The following is a 26,988-nucleotide window of genomic DNA, read 5'->3' as shown; positions in this document are numbered from 1 at the left end:
GCGTATACCCACCATCGCTGATATGATTGCTCCCTACGGATGCAGCCCCGCGCTAACCCGCCTGCCTACCACTTTCGCCCTGCTCTGCCCGAGTTAAGTAAAATTCATGCTTTTTATCGGCCACCTAGCATAGGTTGCTTTGTGTTTTCTGACAATTATTTCTGGTAACAGAAAGTGTTTGTTTAGGTATCTGGGGCCTACCTGGACGTAACCAAATCTACTCTAAGTAGGCCAATCGACAACATAGTTTGCGAAAACAGTAATCCTATTTACGTATATTTAATACAGTCGTGTGTAGTAGTAATGGCAAAATTATTATTTTTTGTGCTACAGTTTCGTTTTAGTCACATGGCGATGCTGAAGAAAGTGAAAGCGGCTACCCTGAGGACCCAACGATAAAAATACTCCTCCCCTTTTGGCTTTCAGCCCGCAAATCTGCCTCCGCTTTACATATTTGCCCGTCATTACATTTGAAGTAATTTTTGAAGCACTTTTGAGATACCCAATAAAGTAAACTTGTTCCGCCACTTTGTTTGTACAGCGTTACCTAAAAATATCAATAGGTTAGATTAGATCTGTTTTTCACCTTGTAATCAAGGGGTCCAGGTATCGATTCCCGGTGGGGCCCTATAAATTATCTCATTTGCAAAGCGAGTAGTGATTAGGATGTCAGTTGAAACAGGAAGGCTTTTAGTGTTCATTTAGCACCCATAGCTTCTTAGTGGCTGAACTAACGTGGGAATCAGTGTACGTTTTATCAGGGTTGGCTGGTTTAAACCAAGGTGGTTTAAACCATGGTTTAAACCAAGGTTTAAACAGCTGTTTTTTTTCAAAAAAAAAAAAACCAACTGGTTTAAACCAAAAAACAAAAAAAAGTTCGTAAAAGTGTAAGTGTTTGTAAAATCTTGATGAACACACATTTGTGGGTTACCACGTTTCACTCCCGTATATTATTCGTATTATATTCAAACCTAAATTCCCCATTCATTACTCAAAAAGATTATACTACAAAAGCAACTTTTTTTTTTTACAAGTTTATAAATGTTTATTTTGTGATTTTTTGTAGTTATTATTATTGTTATGTAATTGTAATCGAAGAAAAATTCTAAATATTGTTTCGTTTCAATGTTTACTATTGATAAAATACATCGAAAATGCCGTACTTTGTGTGTGTGTGGGGGGGGGCGTCATACAGACCCCACGAGAGGCATTTAGTGAAATGAGAAGTATCTTTGGTATCTATTTATGTATAAATGAGTCTGAGCCAAAGTGGACTCAAATAATTCGTATCTTTAATCACTTTTCTTACTGATTATTTCTTTAATTTGTACGAATAAAAGTCGTTGTTAACTAACTTGAACTAGATTAGTTCTTCTGTACTCCGTCGTACTTTGAAATTGTTCATATGTAATTAATTCTGTGTAATGGTTTCACTTGTGCAACTGTTTATCTTTTTGTCCTTCTGAAATGACTCTTGACAGTTATATTAAGAAGCATGTAAAGATCAGTACAACGTATTTTTTTTTTTATCAGGATTCCTTCGTGAGTGAGTCGGCAGACGTATCGCATTTGTGGCCAATTAGTCCTGGTTCCGAGTTCAAATGGAGGACAATTTCTCTCGGATGTAACTCGAGAAGCGGTTTTTATTCCGCTTTAAGCTTATGTGACCCCTTCCAGCATAACCCGGTTGTTGCATAATAACATCAAGGCGAAACAAACTTATTTTTGTCCATATATGATATGAATATATAGAGCAAATCATTTAAACCATATAAACCTGGTTTAAACCAAAAAAACCGGTTTTTTTGGTTTTTTTTTTTAATAAAAACCATGGTTTTTGCCAACCCTGCGTTTTATAGTAGGATCTTATTTTAGTTGCATGGCGGAAAACGATTAGATCATTTGAAATTAACATTTCGACCAGGATATTTATGATGTTACTTTGATTAAAGTGCGTATTCTAAGTGGGAGCTGGAAAGTCAAAATTGGTACGAAAAGTTGACTATCTCACGATCTTTTCAAGCTACGAAGATGAAACTTGAAAGATTAATTGCATATTAAATATAAGTGGACGCGTGTCCCAGTGGTTTTGAGAATTCTCATTTTAAGGGAAAGAAGAGGGCATTTCCTATGATTTCTTCATGTTGATAGCAATGCTGCCTGTTGTTTCTGATCACATCAGAAGGAAACGGTTGAACAATTTGAGATAAATGTATGAACATTTTTTGTGCCCACCGTAAGTCTGTTCTTATCATTACTTTGATTCAAGGGCCAGTTTTAATACCTTAAAAATCATCACTGAATTCGTATTTACAGATGAAGAAATTGACGACGACACGTTCCAACATCTCACTCCGGATCTTATAAAGGAGTTAATCCCAAAGGTGGGTCCACGAATTAGATTTATGAAGAGCTACGAGAAGTATAAGGAGGATATGAAATTACACCAGCCGATATCTTGTTCCACTCCAGTGTCAGAAACAACGGAAAGTAGTAGTTCTTCTGTTAATGAGGTACGAAATTCAGCAGAAATACAGTTAATTAACTAAGTACGTTTTTTAGGGTATTTGTTCGAGCTTCCCCAATTAGTAATAACAGATACTTTATCAATACACTAATTTTAATACAGCGCATTTCCTAAAAGCGAAAATATCTAATTCATTTGTTAATATTCATAACTGTTGGATCACACTAATGACAATCAAGTAAGGTACAATATGTACTCATTTTTGTACTAAGTTTAGCTCCAATCAGTTCATAATTGTTCCTGTAATTTTGTTTTTATTTACAGACCCTCTTGTGTTGCATATCAACTGAAGGGCATTGCAACAACTTTAAAATGGGCCGGAAATTAGTTTTATATGACTGAGGGTTACGGACTTATGACAACTTATGTATATAAAACTGCGGAATTTTTTGTGGGGTTGGGCAATTTTCAAAAATATGTTTAAAAGTAAAAAAAAAAAAAAATGGACTTCTGTCTCACCGTGTACTAAAAGTTAAGTGAATCTGAAAGGTTCAAGCTTAGTGTTGATTTGACATGGAATGACTGCAATATGGATGAGCGTTTGATCTTGTATCTCAGTAGCATCTTCAAGTGAATGTTAAAAGTAGAACTCCGGACACATATCTCAGAAGTGATTATGATAGGATCTACTTTCAGATAAATATTCATAACTTTAAAACTGCATATGATTATACGTGACAGGTTTTGCGACAATTTCTTTTTTCAGGCTGCGCCATTCTGGAAAAAAGCACGTTATTAAAACCCACTAAGCTTTGCACATTATCTTATTGTCGGAACTATATCTGAAATACTGATCTTTATAGGAAGGACAGTATTGCAAATACATGAATTTTAGTATTAGATATCAAGGTGAAATGACTTCCGTGATATTTTTTTCCTGTATATCTCCCTGATTTAAATCAGTCCACAGTGCAACATACTAGTTGTTTGGTTTTTGATCTACTTACCTAAAACTTTTTTTTTCTTTGTGAGCAACATCTTCGGGACGGTGTTCCTTAACATGTTGAAAGGACCATATCTCAGTATGACAGAATTGCCTATAGGCTATTTCTATCTTGTTGGAAGATATTGGTCCATCAGCCACGCATCGTCGTTTAGAAAAAATACCATGCTACAGGTAGACTTTTTGGAAAAATATCATCTTTTTTTGTCATTTGTAAAATACGCCTATCGACATTACGCTTCTAGTTCTACTTGTTTGATAGAGCGATCAATTGGAAGAAAATATTCTCTACAATACGATACGGAGTTGAAGAAAATATTTATCCAACGTGTAGCTATGGTTCAAGATGCTATTTATCCAACGTATAGCTATCTTTCAAGATGCATTCTTTTCGCTTCTCCAAAACTTATTTATGTAGTTATTGTCTTGGTGAGGGCCTTAATTCACTTTGTGACACATAACACTGACCGAGTATTTCTACTGTGAGGAAAGAGTGGATTATTCAGTGGCCTCTTTGTATTCTCGACTTTCTAGTCCAAAAGAATGCTGTGACGACGAAGCTATGGCTAACATGATATATATTTAGATAGACGCATGGCGTTGATTTCTGCGAAATGTTAAGATCAGTTTCTGTGCTACAGGATCTACTTTTTTGTGTGTGTGTATGTTTGTTTGTTTGTTTGTTTTGTAGTGGATTCGTTTTGTTTTTTAGCCTCAATGAAACTATGTCTTTAAACATTATACAATGCGTTTCTTTGTATTGAAGATTGAATTTGTAATAACATTCAAGTCATTATAGGATGCTTCATGCCGAAAATGGTAGATTTTCCGAAAGAAAAAAAAAAGCTTCACGAGATGAAAATACGTTCTAAATTTATTGGTACCAAGAAATTAATTCAAAAACTAACAAACATATTAACGAGTCTTTTTAATGCTAAAATATACAGCTATTATCTCTTTAAAAGATTACACATGTAACTGAAATATCACCAGAAACTGGCATGTATCCTTTGTACAACGAATGAATCTATTTTCAGTAAGTACTGCATATAATTTCAGTTTCAGGTGTGTGACTTTACTGTTATTACCGCTGCTGCTGGTGAAAGCGCTGAAACGTATTTGTACGAAAGTTTAAACTGTGAAGACGTGTTGGATTCAGCGGTTAATAACTCACCGGAGCCACGTAAGTTTAACTTTGATTACAGTTCAACTTCAAACCTACATTGTGCACATGAATGGTATGGTTATGGCAAATTATCATCTCTGTGATAAATTTTAGGGTAAATGGAAGAGTTTGTAACTTTACCGTACTCAAACGATGACCCTTATTAATGAGACAAAAGTAGGTATCTTTAGGCCTCAGAAAAGCTAAATATCTATTATTGAAAGGATTTGATTATCTATGAGAAAGACGTCGCAAAGTATGTATTTCAACCGTTAATGTGAAGTATTGTTACAGCAGCGGATATGGCCATTGTTGTTGAAATTTTGGCTACTTTAACAACGTTTTACAGCTGTCTGGATCCTATATTTTAAAGCTGCTATAACATACTGTATATATTTCATCGTTTTAGTGGTGAGAGCTTTAAAACTGCATTTCTTTCTTCGATCCACCCTAATAAACGTATTTACATGCTTTCCGGATAGTTTCTTTCCCTGAATGATCGAAACTCGCGATTTACACGGTGACCAGTCAACCAAGAAAACCGGAAAAATCAGGAAATTCTGTTTAGAATCTTTAATTTTGTGAAGATTTGTAATTTTATGTCGTTTCGAAACAGGGTATTTCTGTTTAGATGCAAATATAAGATACTATCTTCCAAAGATAGCCGTTGATTTGTGCTGTTCCTATAACAAAATCACCCTTGTCTCTTGGATTCTGCCCGCAGACATCTATTCAACACTTAATGATTACTATTGATGCGAAGTTTCGTCTTGTAGCTATACCGGTTTGAACTGCATAGTTTGGCATGCACTGTTGTCAGTCAGTCAGTATTCATGGGTTTTATAGTATACTAAAAGGTCATTGAATACTGCATGTGAATTGAGCTAGAGCGAGTGCTAAACAATTTTGTAATAAACACAGTAGCTTCGTTCGCTGGAGACTCAGTATGAACACCGTGCTCGTGGGTTTTCTCGGGGTTCTCCCGTTTCCTCCCACTTTCTTCATTCCACCATTTCATTCATTACTCATCATCACCGTCTCCTTTAGCCTAACCGTCATAAACGTGGGACGTAAAACTTAAAGATTTCATTTCATTTTTCCGTATGAACACCGCTCTGGAATTCGCCCGAGACCCCATTTTTCCCCGTTAGGAACTTTTCTCCAAACCACGTTTTAGCTCTATGGGTTTTTTTTTCCAGACCCTATGCTTTCTCTCGATTGTTACACCGCCCCTACTCTCTACGAGTAACATTTTTTCTCTAGAATCCAAATTTATTACTTCTTATAAAAGTTATCATTTGAAAGTTTCAGATTGACCTCAGAGATATTGCTAGTGTTATTAATATGAAGTTAAAACCTACGTTCTCAGATGTTTATGAGAGGAAAGGTTTCAAATGGTTAGTACTGCTGTTCAAATCACCTTCTTTTCCCACTGAAGAGGTGCCTGTAAGAAAATAGTGGTGATTTCAGAATTGACTGTGAATAAACAAGGTAAGTTTAAGTGAATAAACAATATTACACGTCACGTGAAAAGTGAATGACTAAACGGGGACCTTTGGCATACCGTGCCGATACATTAACCACTACCCTACTCAGAACAGCCACACACACACACACACGTTCACTCCTGAAGTCTGTGATCTCCACTCAGACTACAATCTTGTACTACGGCCTAGCTCTTGTGCTTGAATAATCCAGTATTCATGTATTGAGAACATCTTTGGTCCAGTCATTCATTTTTTCACTGTTTCTGTGTTATTGAATTCGCACCTACAGATGACGTGGTGCATAAACAAATTGGATTGTTCTCTCCTTTCACGAATGTATAAGTTAATTTTATCGTTTCTAGTGTCACAGGAACAATTTCACATCACCCCTCGTGTTGAGTATGCGCATAAATCCGGCATCTTCATCCAATGGTGAACTAACTGTTATTCCTTATTAAATAATTGGTATAATCGGGTTAAAAGGAATTTAAGTTCCGATAAACCTGAAACAGACATGAAGGATAAAGATGGATAGGATTGCCTATTTTTCCTAGACTGACAACTACATTAAATCAGGGTTCTTAATGGTCAGGGAAAACTCAGTGAAAATGGTGCAGGTGAGGAAACTCAGAGAAAAAGGCTGAAAATCAGGGAAAGTCAGGGATGTCTTATAAAATATATTTTTTTCTAACATTAATTGTCCCCAATTTCAGTTTAGCCAACCATTAATGGTCACAGTATGAGACGTAGCTCAGATTTTTATGGGAGGTAAGTGGAATGCACGATGAGCAGTTGATTACTATTTGTCTCTATAGAATAAATGTTCTCATATATATAAATATTCACCGTTATCTATTCTTTATTTATATGTCAGCGTCATCCGACATACGTCATGAAAAAGTCATGGAATTTCCTATCAAAGGTCAGGGAGAAGTCAGGGAAATAAATTTCTCCAGATCAGTAGGAGCTCTGGAAATAGTATCTACACACAATACGATTTACGTATAGGTTTAAAACCACCTAAAACGCTAGAAAAGCACATCACCCAATTTAAGAGTTATTACACAGATGCCAATGACAAATATGGTATTTGCGAAATAAAATGCAGTTCCCAAGAGAGTGAAGGAACACATTAGAGATTCGAAAGCGAAAATCCGGTGTCAGGTTTATCGAAACATTTAAAAGAAACGCAGTGCAGGGTAGAAGATTCAAAAATTTTATTTGGAGCCAGAAATGAAGTAGAGAGACTTTTTTGAAATTTTATTTATTCATTTAACGAAACCAAAAGTAAATCTAGACAAGGGATGACTGAGTGACGAATGGGAGGCTGTTATCACAAAATTTTCACAGTATTGGCATTATAATAAAAATAACATGAGTTAGCAAACTTCCAACAGAAATAGAAAAGGCGCACAAACTGACTGCCATATTTCAGTTTGTTTCAAGACCATCTGCAGATAGCTGACGCACTTGACAATGTGTTTTCCACATATCTTGTCCTCTTTGTAAGTCCGTTCCTTTCTGTTCCTTGATGTTTCTGTTCTTTTTCTTCCTGCTTTTAACCTTCATGACCAAGACTCCAGGGGAGAGTTGAAAACTTGGAAATTTAAAACTTCAAGAATTACAGAAACCTGTAAATAGAATACTCTCCAAATTGCTCTTGTCAGTTTGGTTTCCAGAGGTGACCTCTCCATTACTTTCAATACAGATTTCTGACATCCTACGCGACAATCTTTTCGAAATTCAAGAATGTCTTTTTCCGATAGTCTTGGCTTTTCGTAAAACATCTTTCGGTGTATAAGTTAGTCATGTTTACAAACTTAGCTTACTTTACGTTTTCACTTTCCTTGAAATCAATCATAACTAATCGCTGGCTCTTCAAAACGCTATCTTTTACAAAACAACCAGCAGCAGACAATATACTGGCCTGGAGGGAATTGCAATCGGAAAGAGCTAAGCCAGCTTTCGAGGGTGCGGGATCTCAGTGGTCGAGCGTTCACCTCCGGTGCTTAGGATCCCTGCTTCGATCCCAGCTCGCGCCGTGTGGACTTTGTAATGGACAAAAACCGTGCTCATGGGTTTTCTTGGGGTTCTCCCGTTTCCTCCCACTTTCTTCATTTCACTCATTATCACCGTCTCCTTTAGCCTAACCGACATAACCGTGGGTCGTTAAACTTAAATATTCCATTTCATTTATAATTTTCTAAGCCAGCTTTCCCTGAAACTCGCGAAGAAAAGGTTCATCAGTCTTTGGTAATGTTAAAGAACGTAGCTTTGCAACAAGAAGCTTGTCATTTGTGAAATGTCGTACAGTATCAAAACTTCCACATTGTGGTACTTTCTTCTTGCCAGCAGCACTTGTTCTTTGTTCAGCATTATTTCCATGGCCCGAGAAGTAACATCTAAATGTTTATGTTCATGCTAAGCTGGAAATTTGTTTCGGAAACAGAAATTCTGCGAATCTTTTGTAGTTTGTTCGACGAGCTGGAAAATTGTTAAATAAGTTATAAGTGGTTTACAAATAATCATCTACTTTCCAGCCCATTTATTGCATGGGAGCTTAGAAAGCACAATTGATAAAGTGCTTCCCACAACTTCCAATATTAAGAAGGATCAGATCTGAGGTGAACTAGGAAGTACGTTTTGCAGATCACTTAAGGAAAAAGATTTTCTCGAAACCGGGAAAATGTCACGGAATTTTGAAATCACGAAAGAGTGGTTACCCTGACTTAATGTATCATTGTTGGTATCTGTAAATGATTGTTAGGCGTTACTTATGGATATTGAAATTCACATTGTTCTTGCAGTTTAGTTAGGACCCTTCTATGTACTTTTCTTCGTCGCTGTCCCTTCTTAATTGAATGTTCAGACGCCTATTTTTTCATATCTTTGCGTTCTTAACGTCCAGATTCTGAGATATTACATTTTCTTGGGTTACGAATGATATTCTTCGTGTTCCCTCCATCTTGGCAATACTGTTAGATAAGAGTATACGGGAGAATCTCCTTCAGTTTTCTCCACTTTTTCTTTGTAATGGTATGCATGAAGAATTAAGATGGCGTTCATCGTCCAACGTAGCTCCCAAAAACGTGCATCCAAAGGAAAGAAAAAAAATCGTTACTGAAGTTAGAGATCGTCTGTGCTTAACGTATGTCTTCAAATATCAACATCAATTCAATTCCTGCTTTGTATGAAGATATTGCACACGCTGGTTAGATAACATATACTACTCACCAATATACAGGATCCACTTTTAACAATTACATGTTCCTGTAATATAAAGCTTGATCAACAAGCAGCTATCATCATGTTAACACCTGTCTTCTTACTGTCATTAGGCAAGACCCGCCATTTTGTATCAAAAGATTCCTTTATCAATCTTGCATGTAGTATGTGTATGTAAAATACGTAAGTGTACGTTTGTGTAAAATTAGATGTTTTTTAATGATGTTTTTTTTTACCTCTGTAATAAAATGTTCTGTGCCATGTACTGTTTTACTTGACCCCATACTGACATACTGTACCTCACATTGCAATTATGAGTGAAGATAGTATACGTTCCTGTACACATATATATGTAGATACATGGATAAAATAACCATTTTCTTTGCAATATGCTTCTAGCAAGAGGAGGAATTAAGACGGCTCAAGCTGTAGTACCGGTCAATGTAATAGGAGAAACCAGTTTCCAGGCACAATGTGTACTACAGAACTTTGTAAGTATTCAGACTGTGACCCACTGCATCATTTTGCGGTGTTACTATAGTTAAATCCTCGTAGGTTGGTCTATGTTCAAATTTAGATAGGACGTGAAAATAAATTTCTTCAACGCGTATTATAAGCATGTAAATTGTATTGAAGTTCAGACATTTGTATATACTATTACCTGATACATATGTAAACTTTATAGTGGTAAAATACTTAAATCTTTTAAACAGCTGTCGACGAAAAGTCTACATTTTAGGCATAAAATTCTAACCACTTTCCTTTCAATTTAAAAGTAATGTCACTCTTACTACTATTACCGCAAAATATGATAATGTATTTTAATACTGCATGAAAGGTATCGTAATATATGGTTTATTCTGTTGGTAGATTTGTTTTTTCCCTGATAGTTCTTATTGCATAGCAGAGGCGATTTATTTTAGAAACAGTTATTTATGTTTCTCCCAAATGATATTGCAGTCAACTCTTGCTCAAGAATGAACCACATTTTATTTGGATATAATCATTTGATTTTATCAGAAGGTAGAATGATCTTTAGAAATGAAAGTATTTCAAAAAGCAGAAATAAAGAATCAGAATTAGGCACAGTTATAAGACGTTAAAGGGTTAGACTTCCTTCTCTGAAACTTTCGACTCTTTAGGTTGCCATTTGTAAGAGCAAGGTGTTTTGAAACTTACTGGCAGAAACATAATCGGGTGATTCTGAAGCTAAGTATTGACAGAGGGAACCGCTTCAAATAATCTTCAAATAATAGTAATATATTTTGGTCAATTTTCGTTTGCCATCACCAATATTTGTGGAACTGATTGTGATAAAATCAATTGCTGCATATCACTAGGATTTCTCAATATAATGCAGATATTGATTTTCGTCATAGAAGTTGTATTTTACTTACAAATTTCCCTTACACTACTGTGCTCAATATTGTATCCTTGAGTTACTGTAAACAATAATGTAATGTTTTCTTGTAGGATCTGTTAACCATTTTGGAAAATTCTTTAGATGGAAGAGAAGTTTTAAGTGAGTACAAGATACATAATTGTTTGAGCTCCAGGACGAGAAATTTACTAACTGAAGTAATCATACGTCACATTGGCGCCGACAAAAGGTTTGTTCAGTAAAATACTTGAATAAAAGAGCAGTATTTTCTGTTTTTGTTTTGTTATACGTAAGATTTATTTATTAAAGTATTTTTAATTGCATTCTTATTGTAGCTCTAAATTTGTTTTATATTTTGATTTGTTTCAAAGTGTGATTGAAGTGTAATCATGATATAGAGCGTGTAGTGACGTGAAAGAGGTTAAGTGGTAATTAAAGTTTTTTGTTTTTTAAGAAAAACCTGAAAGGGCTAACATGTAATATATCTGTGTGGCAAATTAGTAATAACGTAATGATTAACCTTGAAGAATCTTAAATCTTGCGTACAGTGAGTGAGTCAAGTATTCGAAGTAGGATCAGTTCATGTGAAATCATCCAGTCCGTGTTGCTCAAAGTTTAGATTTGCTTGAATTTTTTACAGTTAATGTGGCAGTATATTGAAAATTCAAGACGAGGGTTTTAAACATTCTGAACTCTTGTTTTATTTCTTTCGTGTTTTTTTTTTTTTTTTTTTTTTTTTTTTTTTGTTACTATTTTTAAGTGATGACACGAGCTGTTTTTGGAGAAATTTATGTTCGACGGAAAACTTCATAACTATTATTTTTGGAGATATCAAAATGATTAAAAGTCCATTCGATTCAGCAAACAATGAACGTAATTCAGATAGAAAAAAAATTTTAGAAACTGTCAAAGTGATCGCTGAGAATTGACTTTCAAAATAGTTGATTTACCGTGGAGGAATAGTAGTTTCGACTTAAATTTCAGTAGAAGAAAGTGATACTCATTATATATATATATATATATATATATATATATATATATATATATATATATATATATATATATATATATATATATATATATATATATATAATAGATATTCTGTACGACTGTTGTTTGGGTAAATATGAAATCTTTGCAGCTGTTTCTATTTTATATAGAGTAATAACGAGCAAGGGTACGCATTAACACTTTCAGCCCCATGTGTATCTTTTTGATACACAGTGAGGGTTTACTGATGGACCACGTGTATCAAATAGATACACATGGGCTGACGGTGTTCATAGCAAACTGTAGTCTGGTCCCGGGATGAAATTTACTCAAACAGGGTTGGGGCTGAGAGTGTTAAAAAGTATCATACATATGGTCCATGTGTGTTGTAATTCGAAGACTCCTCGTGCCATCACTCTTTACACATCCCACGTTAAAGCCAACGAAAATAAAAAAAAAACTCCACAACCACCACAAAAAATGTTCTCTTCCTGTTTTTTTGGATGAAGAATGGCCGGTAAATTTGAAGATAGTTAAGAATGTACTTTGTCTCTTTGGCTTAATATCTTTTGCGTGTGTTTTCCAAACTTCTTCACAAGAGGCTTTTGCTTCATTGCTTTTGCACCATCTTGTTTTTAAATGGTAATTCCCAAAGACTTTCTCATGACCGTCAATTCCTGGCACTAAAAGGAATTTTCCTTGATTCAGTCTTACCGATAGAGCACTGTGGGCTTTGTTGTGATACCCTATATTAACATTATTCGGCGCTCTCATTAAAAGAAAATAGAGAAGTGGTTCCGTAACTCCTGTCTATCATTCTCACTCACAGCCAGTTTGCGTGATATAGATCCAAATCTTGCGAGGTGCAAGATGCTGAATTAATATCAGCTGAAACATACTACACTGTAAAATACACCTCGATCATTTATATATATCGGAAATGTCACTGTTCATCTGAGTGATCCCGAAAACTATGGATTAGACACTAATATAGGTCATTTTCGATCATTATTATATATAGCTCCCCCTCCTTGCTGCGGCACAGGGGCATCAGAATTGTCACTGTTAATCTCAGCTACTCCTAAAACTATGGATTCGACACTAATATTAGTCATTTTCGATCATTTTTAACCCAACTATCTGGGCTGAACTTGGATTGAAACAGCATCAGAAGTGTCACTGTTTCTCTCATCGACCCTGAAAACTATGGATTCAACACTAATACCGGTCATTTTTGATCATTTTGAAATGTCTCTCCCCCTCCCCTACGCTGCATCGTCAAACTGAATAGCCTAAAGTAATCCCTGCCCCTAAACTCATGTATGTTGAAACTTTGATTGAGATCGGTCGGGTGGTTCAAGAGTAATGAAGTCACAGAGGCAGTTATTTTTATTTCGATTGTGTTTCGTATATCTCCCCCCTCCCCTCCGCTAAGTTGGCTTGTCAAAGTGAAACGATAGAAAACACCCAAGGCCCGATCCTCGTATATGTTGAAAATTTGATCGAGATTGGTTATGTGGTTCAAAAGTTATTAGGTTTTATTAGTTTTTATTTATACGTCCCTCCCCCTCCGCTAGGATCTACCATTAAAGTGAAATTGCAAATATGTTTTCAGATCCGAACCTCATGTATCTTGAAAATTTGATTGAGATCGGTCGGATAGTTCAAGAGTTATTAAGTTACAAAAATAGTCACTTTCAGTCTTATATAAATTGATTTTTATATATCTCCCCCTCCTTCTCCACCCCTACGTTTCTCCATCAAATTAAAATCATAAAAACGACCCCAGACCTGAACCTCATCTATGTTGAAAATTTGTTCAAGATCGGTCGAGTGGTTCAGGAGTTATTAAATGTTATTTATTTTTACACCACCTTTCTACCATCAAAGTGAATAGTCTAAAACTAGCCCAGCCTCGAACCTCATCCATGTTATAAATTTGATCGGCATCGGTCGGGCGGTTCAGGAGTTTTAGAGTCACAAACATAATGATTTTCAATTATATATATATATATATATATATATATATATATATATATATATATATATATATATATATATATATATATATATGTGTGTGTGTGTGTGTGAGAGAGAGAGCATTATTTATTTATTTATTTATTTATGATGTTCATGCATGAATCAGTGTCTTCTGGTTTGCTGAAAACACTCGTAACAGTAATATCCACATGGCATATATCGTACAGTTATGATGTGTTTGTATTTTTCATTCCAGAATCACTAGTCAAACGTTTTCAACAATTACTGACTCCATTGTTCAAGTCTTCCCTACAGAAAACAAGGTTAGTACGTTCACATATGGGTCAGTTTCTTTCAAGTAATCCAAGAACTGGTTGCTTGTTGATTCGTAAAATATCTCAAGCTTACTCTACTCTTCGCCTCATAAATTACGAACTTTGGTCATGTTTTTTTATTAAGCGATTTGTCTTTGGCAGCCATATTATTGCACTCGCCTATTTTCACTGTTGAAAGAATTGTCAAAAACATTAATTGCTAAAAACAAAACATATTGTCCTAGGACAATGTAACCAAAAGCAGTTTGTTGGTAATTTATTATTGTAAAAGATGACTCTGCTGGTTTTTTTAACTTCTATTCTCATTTTCAAGACAAAATTAAAAGTAAACATAGTAAAATGTACTCACAAGGATGACATCCGAGTACTAGAAACTTAAAAATCTAATACGTAAAGCTGAATCATTCACGTTCTTTTACGTTAGTGATTCACGTTAATTTATGTGATCTTTAGATTTGTAATAAAACAAATAATAAAAATTCATGTGTGAGGCCTTATGGCGTTGGGACCGTCCCAACGACATCTGTTAACGATTGGTGAAACTACATCCGCCTGAGTAACTAGGTGGGGGTCACTGCCCGCCAACAGGCGTATCAGGAACTTTCTAGACTAAGTTGTTATCAAGTCTGTATCTAGGTGCCTCCGCAGTTCGCCGCCTGACGCTGGATGGGCCCTAAAAGTGGTATTCTCCAGCCGGAAATTGAACGCAGGACCACGAGGACACTGGTCGAACACCATAGACGAACCATAGGAGTCCCCTTAATTTTTAATACTCACGTTTCTCTAATCATATTTACCTTTTCCTTTTACGTTTATGCGTGATGTGCAGATTGTCTTGCAGAGTCGAAAGCTCTCATCTAGTGTTTTTAGCTTCGAGAAATTTGGAATTTGGTATCCCTTGGTGAATACATTTTACAATCTTTTGCTTACTGCGCAGATATAGTGAACACAGTTAAATATACTATGTGAACTTTAAGTTAAATTAATTTGTTTTGTTTATTTATCTTTTGTTTTGTTTTGTGAGTCACACCTAATTTTAATTTTCTCTCAAATAGCATACCTACTATGTACCATATAGTGCATTTCAAGGAAAGAAGGTGTTAGCAAGAGGAAAATTATGGGATAAATACAATAATCGAAAGCGACATCTTAGACACAGTGGAGTTCTTCCGATTAAAGGAAAAAAACATACTACTCCAAGCAGTCCAATTACTCCCGAAGGTAAAGAGTTTGATATAAATGTAGATATGTTAAATTATGAATCCCACAAATATTGTAGAACGTGCGATAGAACGTTCCAGGTGCTTACAAACCGAGTAATCAACCTTTTATACATTTCTCCCATCGTGTCGTCTGTCATTTTTAGAGCCTTGTGAATCAAGAGAAAATCGCCTCGCGAGGTCACGGTTGCATCCATCCGTAGATTTGAACTGTGTTAGTATATCTACAGTTATAGGGTTTCAGGAGCCAGTTCTCATTTTCGTGAGTTATCGGGGTATTATGATAAATTTTCGAATTATAATATTTACATTTAAGTGGATACCTAAGAAAATCAAAATTTAAGTGTTAGTTTAAATAAGTTCTTTATTTAGAGTATCACTTCAGTTCGATCAATATTAAAGCACAGTTACGTGTTAAATGGCAAGTGGTAGAAACAAGATATCTGAATAGTTAGAAGCACGTAGGGCATTACAGAGTACCGGTGTTTTATGGACCTGACTTCGTTGGTGTCTGCGTAACGAAAAAACATTCACAAGAGCGCATTCACTTATGTAGATCGAAAACCAGTCTTCTATTTTCCAAGTTTTTGCAATGTATGAAGTGATCGATAAATATTAGAGAATCTTTAAACGTACAATTAGTTGCTTGATATGGTTATTCATTATTATTAAGTCTTTAGACTATATTGAGTGTTGAATTCCAATGGACAGCAGATTCCTCGAAGCTTAAACTACAAATCAAGAGCTTTCGATTGTACAACACAATCTTCTTCGGTTTAAAGTTAAAAGGAAACTTAAAAAGTATAGATGGTAAACGATGACCGACGTTCAAATCCTAAAAAATCACGTTAGTAAATCAAGCAGTGCGTCAGTGCTTTAGTTTTACTTAATGTGATATTTAGATTTTGAACTATCAGTCGTCTTTTACCGTTTTTACCTTTTAGTCTCCTTTTATTGTTACGACCGAAGAAGACAGTGTTGTTCAATCGAAAACCCCTGATTTCTAACTTACACGTTGAGCAATCTGCTGTCCGTTGGAATTTGGTCTCCAATTGGTGATGACATTTTATATTATTTTCTTCACTGAGCAGATAGTATGTATAATGGATATTATTGATCCATGTACATAATTCACACTACTAATATTCGAAATCCTGATAATTTTAGAGAATGACGAGGAAGACCTTGAGGAATGCATTCTTTGGTTAAAAAATTCCATGGAACCTTGGGAGAAGGTCTGTGAATATTGGAAGAAAACTTCATCCAAACGAGTAGCTGATCTGCGTAACAGCAGTAAACCAGTTGCAGAGTATTTTTCGGAATTTCCAGTTTTAAAACAACCGTTGGGATATACATTGGTAAGTGATAGATATGTAATTAAATCTATGATTAAACTGTATAAAGTTGCATATTTTTTGTATTTCAAAATCATATATACCGAGTGTGCTGAAGTGGGGTCAGCCCTCAAGAAACTTCTCTCCGGATGCATCCACTTTTAATTGCAAAATAAAACTACTTAGATACATCTGTATGAAGATTATTCACAGCTGGTTAAACAGCCAGCACCGGAAGAAACCGCTTTTACGATTACATCAAGCTTAATACTCCCATTTAAAACATATCTGGTTTTCTGTCTTTCACTGATGTTTCCCACAAGTCTTAGAACACGGATGGTCAAAATATATCATACGTTTAAGTTTAAGTCATAAGTTTAAAATATGGTCAAAATAGGTTTTGAAAGCTAAATAACTTCTTACAATTTTCGAATAAAAGTGATCTTATGTTACTTATTGTTCTTGTTTTAGATCGAAAGTGATTTTACCAAAAGGTTTCCTGATAAGGAAGTGTCTTTATATGCAAAATGGAACACAGAGAGTGAAAAGTTGAAACACATTTTCTTGAAAACCAAGCAAAGTGCACCAGACGCAGCGATCTATGCAAGACTTCTTGAACAGAATGAGTTAGATGTAGGTAAGTAGCACATTCACTCAGCGCATGTTTAACTGTTGTGAACTGTAACAGGAAAGCTCAATTATTATCAGTATTGTAGGGAGTGTTGTTAACAGAAAAAAAAAAAAAAAACGTTCGTATTTTTTCAGAAATGAACATTTTTTTTTACAAAACAAAACATTGCCTCTCGTTTTTTTCTGAATTTCGTTTTTTTTTTCAAATAGCCTACGCGCAGCGTTACCAACTATGGATATTAAAGTTTCCCTAAATTTGGAAAAAACTTCGAGAATTTTGTTTATAAATCCGTACTTATATGTCCGAGCGCAAGTCAACTTACGGCAGTCGAACATTGGTCCTTACTGAACAAAAGCGGGTACAGACCGTTCCAGTGGAGTAATTAGGGGGCGCACTAACAATTCGTATTAGGTTCTAACCCTTGATTTTTTTTTTTTTTTTTTAGATTTTCTCTACTTTTCTGTTGACCGTAATCTATTTTTTTGTAATTAGAAGCTTTGTTTCTTAAATATCGCCATGATACTTGTAGGCCATATTAGTGGTGTACCAATGTTCATTTTAAGATAGTTTGCGTCTGTCTGGTAGCAGTGTTGCCAGCTATAGAAAAATTTAATTCCCGATTTTAGAGGAAAATTTTGAAAACAAAATCCGTTTTGTCTCCATTGTTTCCTTCCTGTTGGCTACATCGGGGCGAACGTACCAGCGTATCAAAGAATCGTTTTTGCTCTATACAACAACAGTATAGGAAGTTTCAATAGAATAATTGGGGGAAGTATAGTTGAGGTTTACAGTAGACCTTGTTCTCTAAGTGGGAAGATAACTCATACTTTTATAGGTAGAATGAGATATTTTTAAATGGCATGCTTACTTTATTAGATACCGTCACGATACTTGTAGGATATATTAGAGGGATGCCAAAGTTTATTTTAAGATAGTTTTTGTGTGTCTGGTAGCAGTGGTGCCAGCTAACAGAAAATTTTATTTTCCGATTTTAGGGAAAATTTTGGAAAATCTCCCTTTTGTCTTTATTATTTCCCTCTTGCTGGCTACATTGGAAGAAACGTACCACTATCTGAAAGCCTCTTCTTTGACCTAGAGGATGCACCATAAAAGTTTCAATAAGATAATTTATTAGGGAAGCTGTAGCTCCGATATATCTTGATTTTTGCTCCTGAGGCGTAAAAACTGTCGAAATTTCATGTGTATGATGACAGATTTTTTTTCTTTCTCTCCTTGCATCTAAGCCAGCGACTTCAGGTTTTCACTGTACCTTATCAACAGACCAAAAATATTTTTAGGTGATTTGGACCGATGTAGCAACAGTGGTGCTGAATACAAAGAATCTTGAAAATCGGTTAGGGAAGTTTTTGTAAATTTTCACCCTACATTTCCCTCAATATTTCCCTCCCATTGGCAACAGTGCAACGTAACCTACATGAAAAATAGCAACATCCCTTTTCTAACAAACTAGGCCTTAACCAAATCAATCGGATTAATGGTTTTTGAGCAATAACTCACTAACTGAAAATGTAGGGAAACGCCAAAAATGACCTGGGTCCGAAAGGGATAATCAGACAATTTTTTTCGTATAGGTACAAAGAAATGAACGATATGTAAGTTACGAGGGCTTCGACTCAAGTTCTGCTGATTATTTCACGTATCTGCAACATAAATCAATAAATAATAGTTCTCAGAAAAAAAAACACATTTGAAAAAAAAATGAAAAAGAACGGCTTTTTATTAAAAAAAACTTCACAGTAAAAAAACGTTTTTTTACAACACTAATTGTAAGACTCACGTAGTATGTTAAATATAATTAAGTATTTGAGTGTGTGAGTAGTGCAAATAAGTTTCATTTGGTAATACAGGAATGGTTTTCCAGTACTTTATGTGAAGCGAGCAAGTGTTGCGAATTTTTTTTTTTTTTTTTTAAATGATATGTGCCATCCTGGGATCGTTCGTCAGTCAACTTGGCAATATCACACGCCTGCTTTAATACGCTCGCCGAACATATGTACATGATTAAATGTACATTTATATGAAAATCATAATCTACACTAAACAGTTTTAGGTTTAGCTTGACATTTCACTGAACTTCAAAACGAGCTAAATCTCTCTATTGATACGCTTTCTCAGTTCTGAAGAAACGTTATCTTACAAAATATACAAGAACTCTTCTGAACAACATCAGATCAATTTAAAACTTGATATACGTATTAACAATAAACTTCTTTAAAAGCTATCATAGTTTGGTTTCGAACAAATGAGAGTAATTCAAGTTATGAATTGTTGAAGTCAGCCCTCCGTTCCAACTTGTCGAAAACCAGCACTTTGTTTTAACATACGGTAGACATTTAACGAAACCTTAAAACTTGTTCTTTACTTAATTTAACCCAGATTTTTTTTTAGCTTAGCTTAGCTTAGCTTTATGTACTTCTAGGAGTAAACATTTTATTTATATCTAAACTCGTGTGTCTATAGTTTCCTCATGACAGCAAATATGTTATAAATTTCGACGCGACCACATTTTAATACCAGCAATAAATTTTGTAAAAATTAATGATTAAATTGTGGCTATTTTCTGTGAATTAAACAATTAATATGATCGTACTTGAATTGTACATCGTACTTGAATGGATTTAAATGTCAGTCTACTTCTCTTTTCACCCTATAGAAACTGAAAGTACACCGAATGTCAACCTCACTTTTTAGTCACATTCGTATAGTGTAAAATCGTAGTAAAAATGGAAACTACTCATTGGATCTGTATCAAAACTAATCCAACGTATGCGTAGTTAGAAACCAATGCAATTAGGATATGGTATTTGGTATTCAATACATTGTATCCATTAGGTTTCGTAATGTGATATTATTCATGTTATATAGGCATATTCTTTTAAGACGTTACAGTTTAAAGCAATTGTACTAATTACATTTACATTTTTTATACTTACAGGAGCCAGAAATGTAATTCTGCTGCTACTTTTAGGTAGACATTTTCCTCCTGTTACTTCGTCGGTAAAGAGGAAAGATAGCGGAGGATACTGGAAGCCAACAAAGTTAGAAGCGCAGCAGGGATTCCTTTTTCATGTTAAGGTATGTTGCTTTTTAAGTTAAATACCGTATAGTAGAAATAGAGAAGTATATGGATCAAATAAAACCTGAGGAAGAAATAAAATGAAAAAGTGCAAAGGAAGAGTGGATGTTTGCGTCAGATCAATCGAAAGATTGTTTATCCGAGATACATTGTTAAATGATTCAAAAAGGTGGTCTAAATCGAGTAACTGTTTCTTCAAGTTTCATAATAAATTTTCGAAATCCCATAAATATTCAGTTATATATATTCGAATTATATATATATATATATATATATATATATATATATATATATATATATATATATATATATATATATATATATATATATATATTGCTGTAAGTTATATTTCAAATTTTCTGAAAGAAGAAATGCGAAGGTTTAGAGAGAAAGAAATTACTAACACTCATTCTCTCTGTCAGAACAGAGGAAATATATATATGACACTTTAGTATTGAGTCTGACGTCACTTTCTTTTTCAACTCTTCGCATTTCTTGTTTCAGATAGTTTACAATGTAACCTAGCAGCAACCAGCAAAATTTAAATGTATGTGAAATTAATTTTTATGGTTACGTTTCATCGAAAGTTTGAGGGGACACATTACATTTGTTGGCACTATTTAATTATTCACATGTACTTTTGCACAGCCGAACGTGAGTTTCGTTATCGACGCTGCAGAAAGGGGAAAATTGATTCTCAAGTTTTAAGATCATTTCCATATTGCAGCTAAAGCGAACGTAGCAGAAAAATCAGTGTAATGTCAAAACTCACAAGTTCGATATAAAGTTGGACGGTGCTTTCTTGTATAAAACTTATACAGCTGGATAACGCGTCTCAAACTGGTTCAGTGTACGGAGTCTAATTTTTCGCAATCTCTTAGTCATAGTGAGACCTTCAGGTAGAAAATGATGTTACTTATGTCCAAACGCATTATAGCTACCAAATATCAATTTGGTATAAAATGTGTCGTTGTGGCCAAATTGAAAGCGTTCCGTACTCACTTCCAAGTCGGCTACAAATACACTTCACATGCATTGATACTAGGTGGCTCTTGTGCGTTTGTTACATTACATCACTTGCAACCTCCAAATTTCGCCCTTGATAAGGGGCTGCGAAAAATGAAACTCCCCTACACTGAATCAGTTGGTCACGTCCTCCGCCACCATAAGTTTTATACAGCTTGGCGCCCCACTTCGTACCGTATTCTTATCACTCATTGCGCAACATAATTTTATATGAATTTACACATAAAGCCCCAAAAGCAGGGGAAGAAAATCGTGTTTTGTGTGTGTGTAATTTTTATCAACGAACAGTTTTTTTTTTCTAATTCTTAAATTAGAATTGCGATTTTATCTTTTTGTTTAGTGGCACAGTTCCATTGAATGCTGCTTATAGCGAATATGTGGTTCTAAACGAAAATCATTGTATTGGTACTATTTACCCATTTACTTTACTGAATTGTGATATTTGTACTCAATCTAAAACCCGTCTATAATGCAACTAAATCACGCAATATGCCTTTTTATTTTCGAATTATAAGTAATGTTTAAGGACTGTAATTTTACTAGGTAAAATGTACCCTTATTATCTTTCATGGCTTTGAAAATTTACAGAAAATGCATGAATTTAAGGACCATCGTTTTTTTTCTTACTCTTTCCAATTTCCCTTTAAGTTCATCCCAGGGGCGAATGCAGGACCGACTTCTGGCGGGGACGGTGGGTTGCCATACTGTTACTTTAAGGGCTCCAAACTTTGGGATGGGTTTTATTTATATATATAAAATAAGAAAGTTTCCTCTTCTGGGGGGGGGGGGGGCAATTGCCCCCCCCTTGGATCCGCCCCTGGTTCGTCCTAGATAAAGGAAGGCACAGTTTTCATCTTAATACCGTGTTTATATTGTCTCAGAAAGTAAACAACTGCGTCAAGTGCTATATCACCTTAAACGCACTCCCGTGTTGCGGTACAATACCAAAAGTGAAGAAAAAATAAGAGTTCATTTTGATACGTTGAACTTCAATTTACCTTTTCCAGACATAAATTCAACTATATGAGCATATGAGGAAGATTTTTTCACGCGACAAATTGTCAGACTTTTCTTGGTGTAGTAGGAAGCGAATTTTAGATGAGACCTAAAGAAAGACCGAAAGGATCAAATACTCCTAGTAGCTAGTTAACTTTTTCCTCCGCAGTAGTGAATAATTACATAAATGTAATTCCGAAATCGAACCCATTGGAAAGGTTTCATTATCATGTCCACATGGTAATTTGTACATTCTTTTATTATTGGTTGGAACGTCCAAAACTCAAGAATCACGAATCATATTGATGCGCATAAAAATAGCGGTAACCTCACATGCAAACATAAGAAATGCCCCCAGGACTTCTATAATGAAGAATGGAAAGCCAATAAATCACCATCACTTAGCTAGCACCTCGAACCAATACTTTTCGCTAAACGAAACTTCCAAGGCGAAGACTCACTTTCATTGGGCTAATGCTCATACATCCATTGTCTGCAGTATTTCCTCATTCATTGAGCAGAGGGTCCGCATAAATACATACATTAAGATTGTCCCTACAGTAGGTTTTATTTCAAATGCATGATATTTATTCCAGCTTTTGAACATAATCTTATCAAATATTTGTGTTTTGCAGGAAGCATCTGACCTCCAGGCAAATTTAGAAGCACATCATGAGAAGATGAAAAGATTCGGCTGTGGTGTTCAACCTTTGCCTGTAGTTATAGCGAAGGATATAAAAAATCCAGAAGCATATTTCGTGTGCATCGAAACTCAGTTATACAGGGCAGATATAAAGGGTATGTGTTTCACGTACAGATGGTTGTCTTCGAAATTGAAGAAGACGGTCCAGTTTTTTACTGTATACATCAAATTTTGTCGGATGAATATTCCAACATTTTCCTTCTGTGTAAATGCTTAAAAACAGTGGGATACAGTGAACATTATTGTGCTTATGAAATAAGTTTCACCGACCAGTGGAACTGTATCGACATTAATAATTTTCTTTCAGGACCCCCTACTTATTTTAAAGAGATGAGTAATGGAGCCTTATACGTTTCTGTTTGTTTGTAATGTATTTTGTTATTCAGCAACATGAAAGATTTTGACAACTAATACTGTGACAATACTAACTGATATTAGGCCTTAAAGGGTATTAGTTATTGTTTAGAAAACAACATTGGCACGGATAAATTAGGTAGGGCTTATGAAGCATAAAGAAGTGAAGTATGAAATACAGAAAGGCACAAGTTAATATTACAGTAAAGGGGGCGCAAAGATGTAAACATGGTTACACTAACGTGTTCGTTTTCAGCCACACTATGGTTTCCACTGACTTGGAAATCCTTAGAAAGTCAGGGAATTCTTGAAACTACAAAAACTGGAAATATGAGGCTTTATATATATGAGGATTTTACAGGTCTGCTGCGTTTATTTGTGCCTCACCTGGCTATTTGGTAGGTGATATATTACAAAAGAAAGTAATTTGGTTTGCAAATCTTTCGTATCTTCAATCACACAAAAAATATACACATGTACACACAGCTTGGAAAGAGAATACCACCTTTATTCGGCACATTCTTCAAACTTAGACAACAAACTAGACGTGGACGATTTTAGTTCTCTTTTTATAAATATTATTAAATGGGTATCCCTATTAATAAAAAAGAAACTAAAATTGTCCGTATGTGATTGGAGGTGCTCTTTTGGAGCCGTGTCTACATGTGTAGATTAAGAAACTCTAGTTGGTTGGTATTGTTTCTTTTACATTATATATAAATCTTGGAATTTGTAATTGTGAACCTGGAAAAGTCAGAGAATTCTCCATCGTGAAAAAATTAGAACCCTGCTAACAATTCTCAGAATGTAACAATTTATCCTTGTGTTTTTCCATTATCTACTGTAATCACTAATGAAGGCTTTCTGCATTCTATACTTTCTCAGTTCTTTATTCAACCTTCCTACCTATATACGCGTTCCCATGTTGCTGTTTAAACACTAACTAATACTCATTAAAGCACAATGATGTTCTGCAAAGTGTTATTTTGCAACGTATGTAGATAGATTGTAATGTCTTACAATTACGATTTTATATACAAAGGTTGATTGCATACAAGTTACAATATAGTAATTTAATGAACAGTTGGTAATAAATTAAAGATTTAACGTTACTGTCATACCATTCAAGTTTCTAGTACGGTCTCGTCTATCATAAAATTCTTGTGGAAACAGTTAAGTAATTTCTACTAGTGTTACACTGCACGTTTCGCCCAGACATCTTCTGTCCATCCCTCACAAGTAATTTTGGGGCTGTGAGTTAGATTTGGGTGGCTTATGGAAGATTTTTTTGTAGCGTCAAAGTGTATACGATCATTCTTGTAAGTAAAATGCCAACAAAAGCTGTCTCAGAGCGATGTAATTAGTAAACCATGGGGAGAAGGTGGGCTTCTATTGAAGTTTCTGTAGCTCAGGATATTGCCTGCAAATACTTTTGTAAGCATGCCGCTGCGATGTTAAACCTTTTCCTTGTCGTCTGTTGTTTCTTATTTGAAATCTAGTTAAAAGCTACATAATACTGGTACAGTTACATATAAAATTGACTAGTCTCAAATAAATGTTTAGTTTGTATTTGAAAGTTTTATTACGTATACAGAGTGGCCCAAAAATAAGTATACAGTCCCGTACTGATCGGCTCATGACATTTTATATCATTTACTTATTATTATCCATACATGTTTAACTTAGTTTCTTCGTTATTTGTTCTTAATTTCTTTTCACTTATACCTAAAGCTCGGAACAGACCGAAGGAAATAAATGTATTATCTTAATAAGTTAAAATGTCAAAGTTGATCGATATTGGTCTATATACCTACTTTTGGGCCATCCTGTAGTTTATTATCAAGTGTTGTGCAATTTAGTGGACGACCATGACGGTAGTGATTTAAGCACATTAAAGATATTGTCAAATTCTTTTGTACTGTTGCATAATACTAGCTGGTGAAACATTTTACACAACAGATGTGTTCTTAATAAAGTCTATCAAATTGTGTATGAGGTCTGTTATATTCTTTAATAACTGGAAGTCCCCAGTAGGTTGTAATAAACATTATGTAATTAACACGTCCATGTTTGTATGTTAAATACTAAGTAAAAATTTATTTTTTTAATGCAAATGTTTATATGGTAAATGTAAATGTATTATTCGTTGTGAGCATCTGGAAAAATGCTCTGCTTTTGTTTCTGTACAATGTGTTCTTGACTAAGTAAAGTCTATAAATGTCTGGTAAAAGTACAGTGTGTAAAACAGTCTCTAGTAGAGTGTAATCAGAAAGTTTGATTGCTAATGTTCATGTTTGTATAGTAAATATTCAATGAGAAACATTCCTTTTAAATACTTATATGGTAAATGTAAATTTAGTTTTTATATTTAGCATCTAGAAAAAATACTCTTCTTTTGATTTCGATGTTGTGTGCTAATAGTATAGTATTTGATACGAAAACACAAAAGTGTAGTATTTAGTAGGGTTTAATAAATATTTCAGTTAATTCACTTAATTGTGAGAATAAGTTTCATTTATAACGTTTCGGTAGTAAAGTGAAAGTAAAATATGTCTTTGTAAAGTTACGTAATTGTCACTTTTCTTTTGAAGGAAGTTCTAAACAAATTCTGTATATATTTTTTCATAAAAACATGTTACTCAAATGAGTCTTTCTATTACGTCTAACCTTGCTTATTCGGGGTACGTGGGGGTTCCACCTCATAATCTTCTTTACTGCTCTACAGTCTTCCCTCATTATTGTAAATCAAGGTTTACGGAGGACAGAGTTTGTAAAGGCAATCAAGTAGAATTCCCGGTTGATCCGTCACTCGATAATAAAACTTTTCCTGTGTGGAAAATAAGTTTGTAAATAAAGTTTAATTATGGTCTTTTGCTTTAAAAACGCTTTGTTCAAGTTTATGGTAGCTTCTGTCGTCATCTGGTAGGCAGATGTGAAATTCATTTTTCCCCACACTTTCGGAGGTGTATAGCTATGCCGCTTCCCACTTCTGAAGTTCTTTCTTAAATAGGCTTTGGTTTCATGCGAGGAATCTCTGGTCTGAGTTTTTAATATTGTTTATGAGACGCCCTGTACATTTTTTTTTACCATGGTCCTATCGTTTGTCGTAAACCATTCATTTACACTTCACTTATTCGATTCTGTAATAAAGAAGTGATCAAGAAATATACCGTCTAGGGACCGAGATCGCTGTTGAACACATACAAGAGAGGAAATTAGTGCGAGGTATTACATGCATAGAATTGGAGAACATTCACTGCTTTCCCACCTGAAATTTATTTTGAATGGAATGCATGTCCTGAGTCTGTATTGTATTTGTTACTATAGTGTCTTCATACGATATAATGAAAGTGTATATTGCATTGCTGGTATAAGCAACGCATTTTTCAAGTTTCCAGAGTTTTTTTTTTTTTTCAGAGGCTATATTGTACCTGTTACTATACTATGTTTTCGTACGATGTAATAAAGGTTTATATTATATTGGTAATAATTACGGCGCTAATTCAAGCATCCGTAGTGCAGTTTTTATTTTTTTTTTATTTTTAGCTAAAACTTATACTTTTGCCCTTGTAGATACAAATAGCAGTGTATCAT

At 34.7% G+C, this 26,988-nt stretch overlaps 1 protein-coding gene across 5 annotated transcripts in view; it reads left to right on the top strand.

Annotated features, from left to right (window-relative positions):
• LOC145678822 (uncharacterized) overlaps positions 1-26,038 on the top strand; it is a 30,813-nt gene extending 4,775 nt beyond the window's left edge. For 2 of the 5 annotated variants that reach the window (XM_081749364.1, XM_081749366.1), the window contains exons 2-11: positions 2,317-2,513; positions 4,530-4,653; positions 9,747-9,838; positions 10,821-10,957; positions 13,955-14,021; positions 15,089-15,254; positions 16,421-16,611; positions 17,059-17,224; positions 20,175-20,314; positions 22,973-26,038. In XM_081749364.1, coding sequence (XP_081605490.1) covers positions 2,317-2,513; positions 4,530-4,653; positions 9,747-9,838; positions 10,821-10,957; positions 13,955-14,021; positions 15,089-15,254; positions 16,421-16,611; positions 17,059-17,224; positions 20,175-20,314; positions 22,973-23,257 — 1,565 coding nt within the window. In that variant the 3' untranslated portion in view covers positions 23,258-26,038. Of the gene's footprint in view, positions 1-2,316; positions 2,514-4,529; positions 4,654-5,846; positions 6,891-9,746; positions 9,839-10,820; positions 10,958-13,954; positions 14,022-15,088; positions 15,255-16,420; positions 16,612-17,058; positions 17,225-20,174; positions 20,315-22,972 lie in introns of those variants that run through there. The other 3 variants (XM_081749365.1, XM_081749368.1, XM_081749367.1) reach the window with 3 other exon arrangements.
• Positions 26,039-26,988: the final 950 nt, after the last annotated feature.

This window comes from Thermobia domestica, chromosome 2 (assembly GCF_964235325.1).
Source record: "Thermobia domestica chromosome 2, izTheDome1.hap1.1, whole genome shotgun sequence".
Classification (NCBI taxonomy): Eukaryota; Metazoa; Arthropoda; class Insecta; order Zygentoma; family Lepismatidae; genus Thermobia; species Thermobia domestica.
The sequence above is the reverse complement of the archived record's forward strand: the minus strand, read 5'-3'. Positions and strand labels throughout refer to the sequence as shown.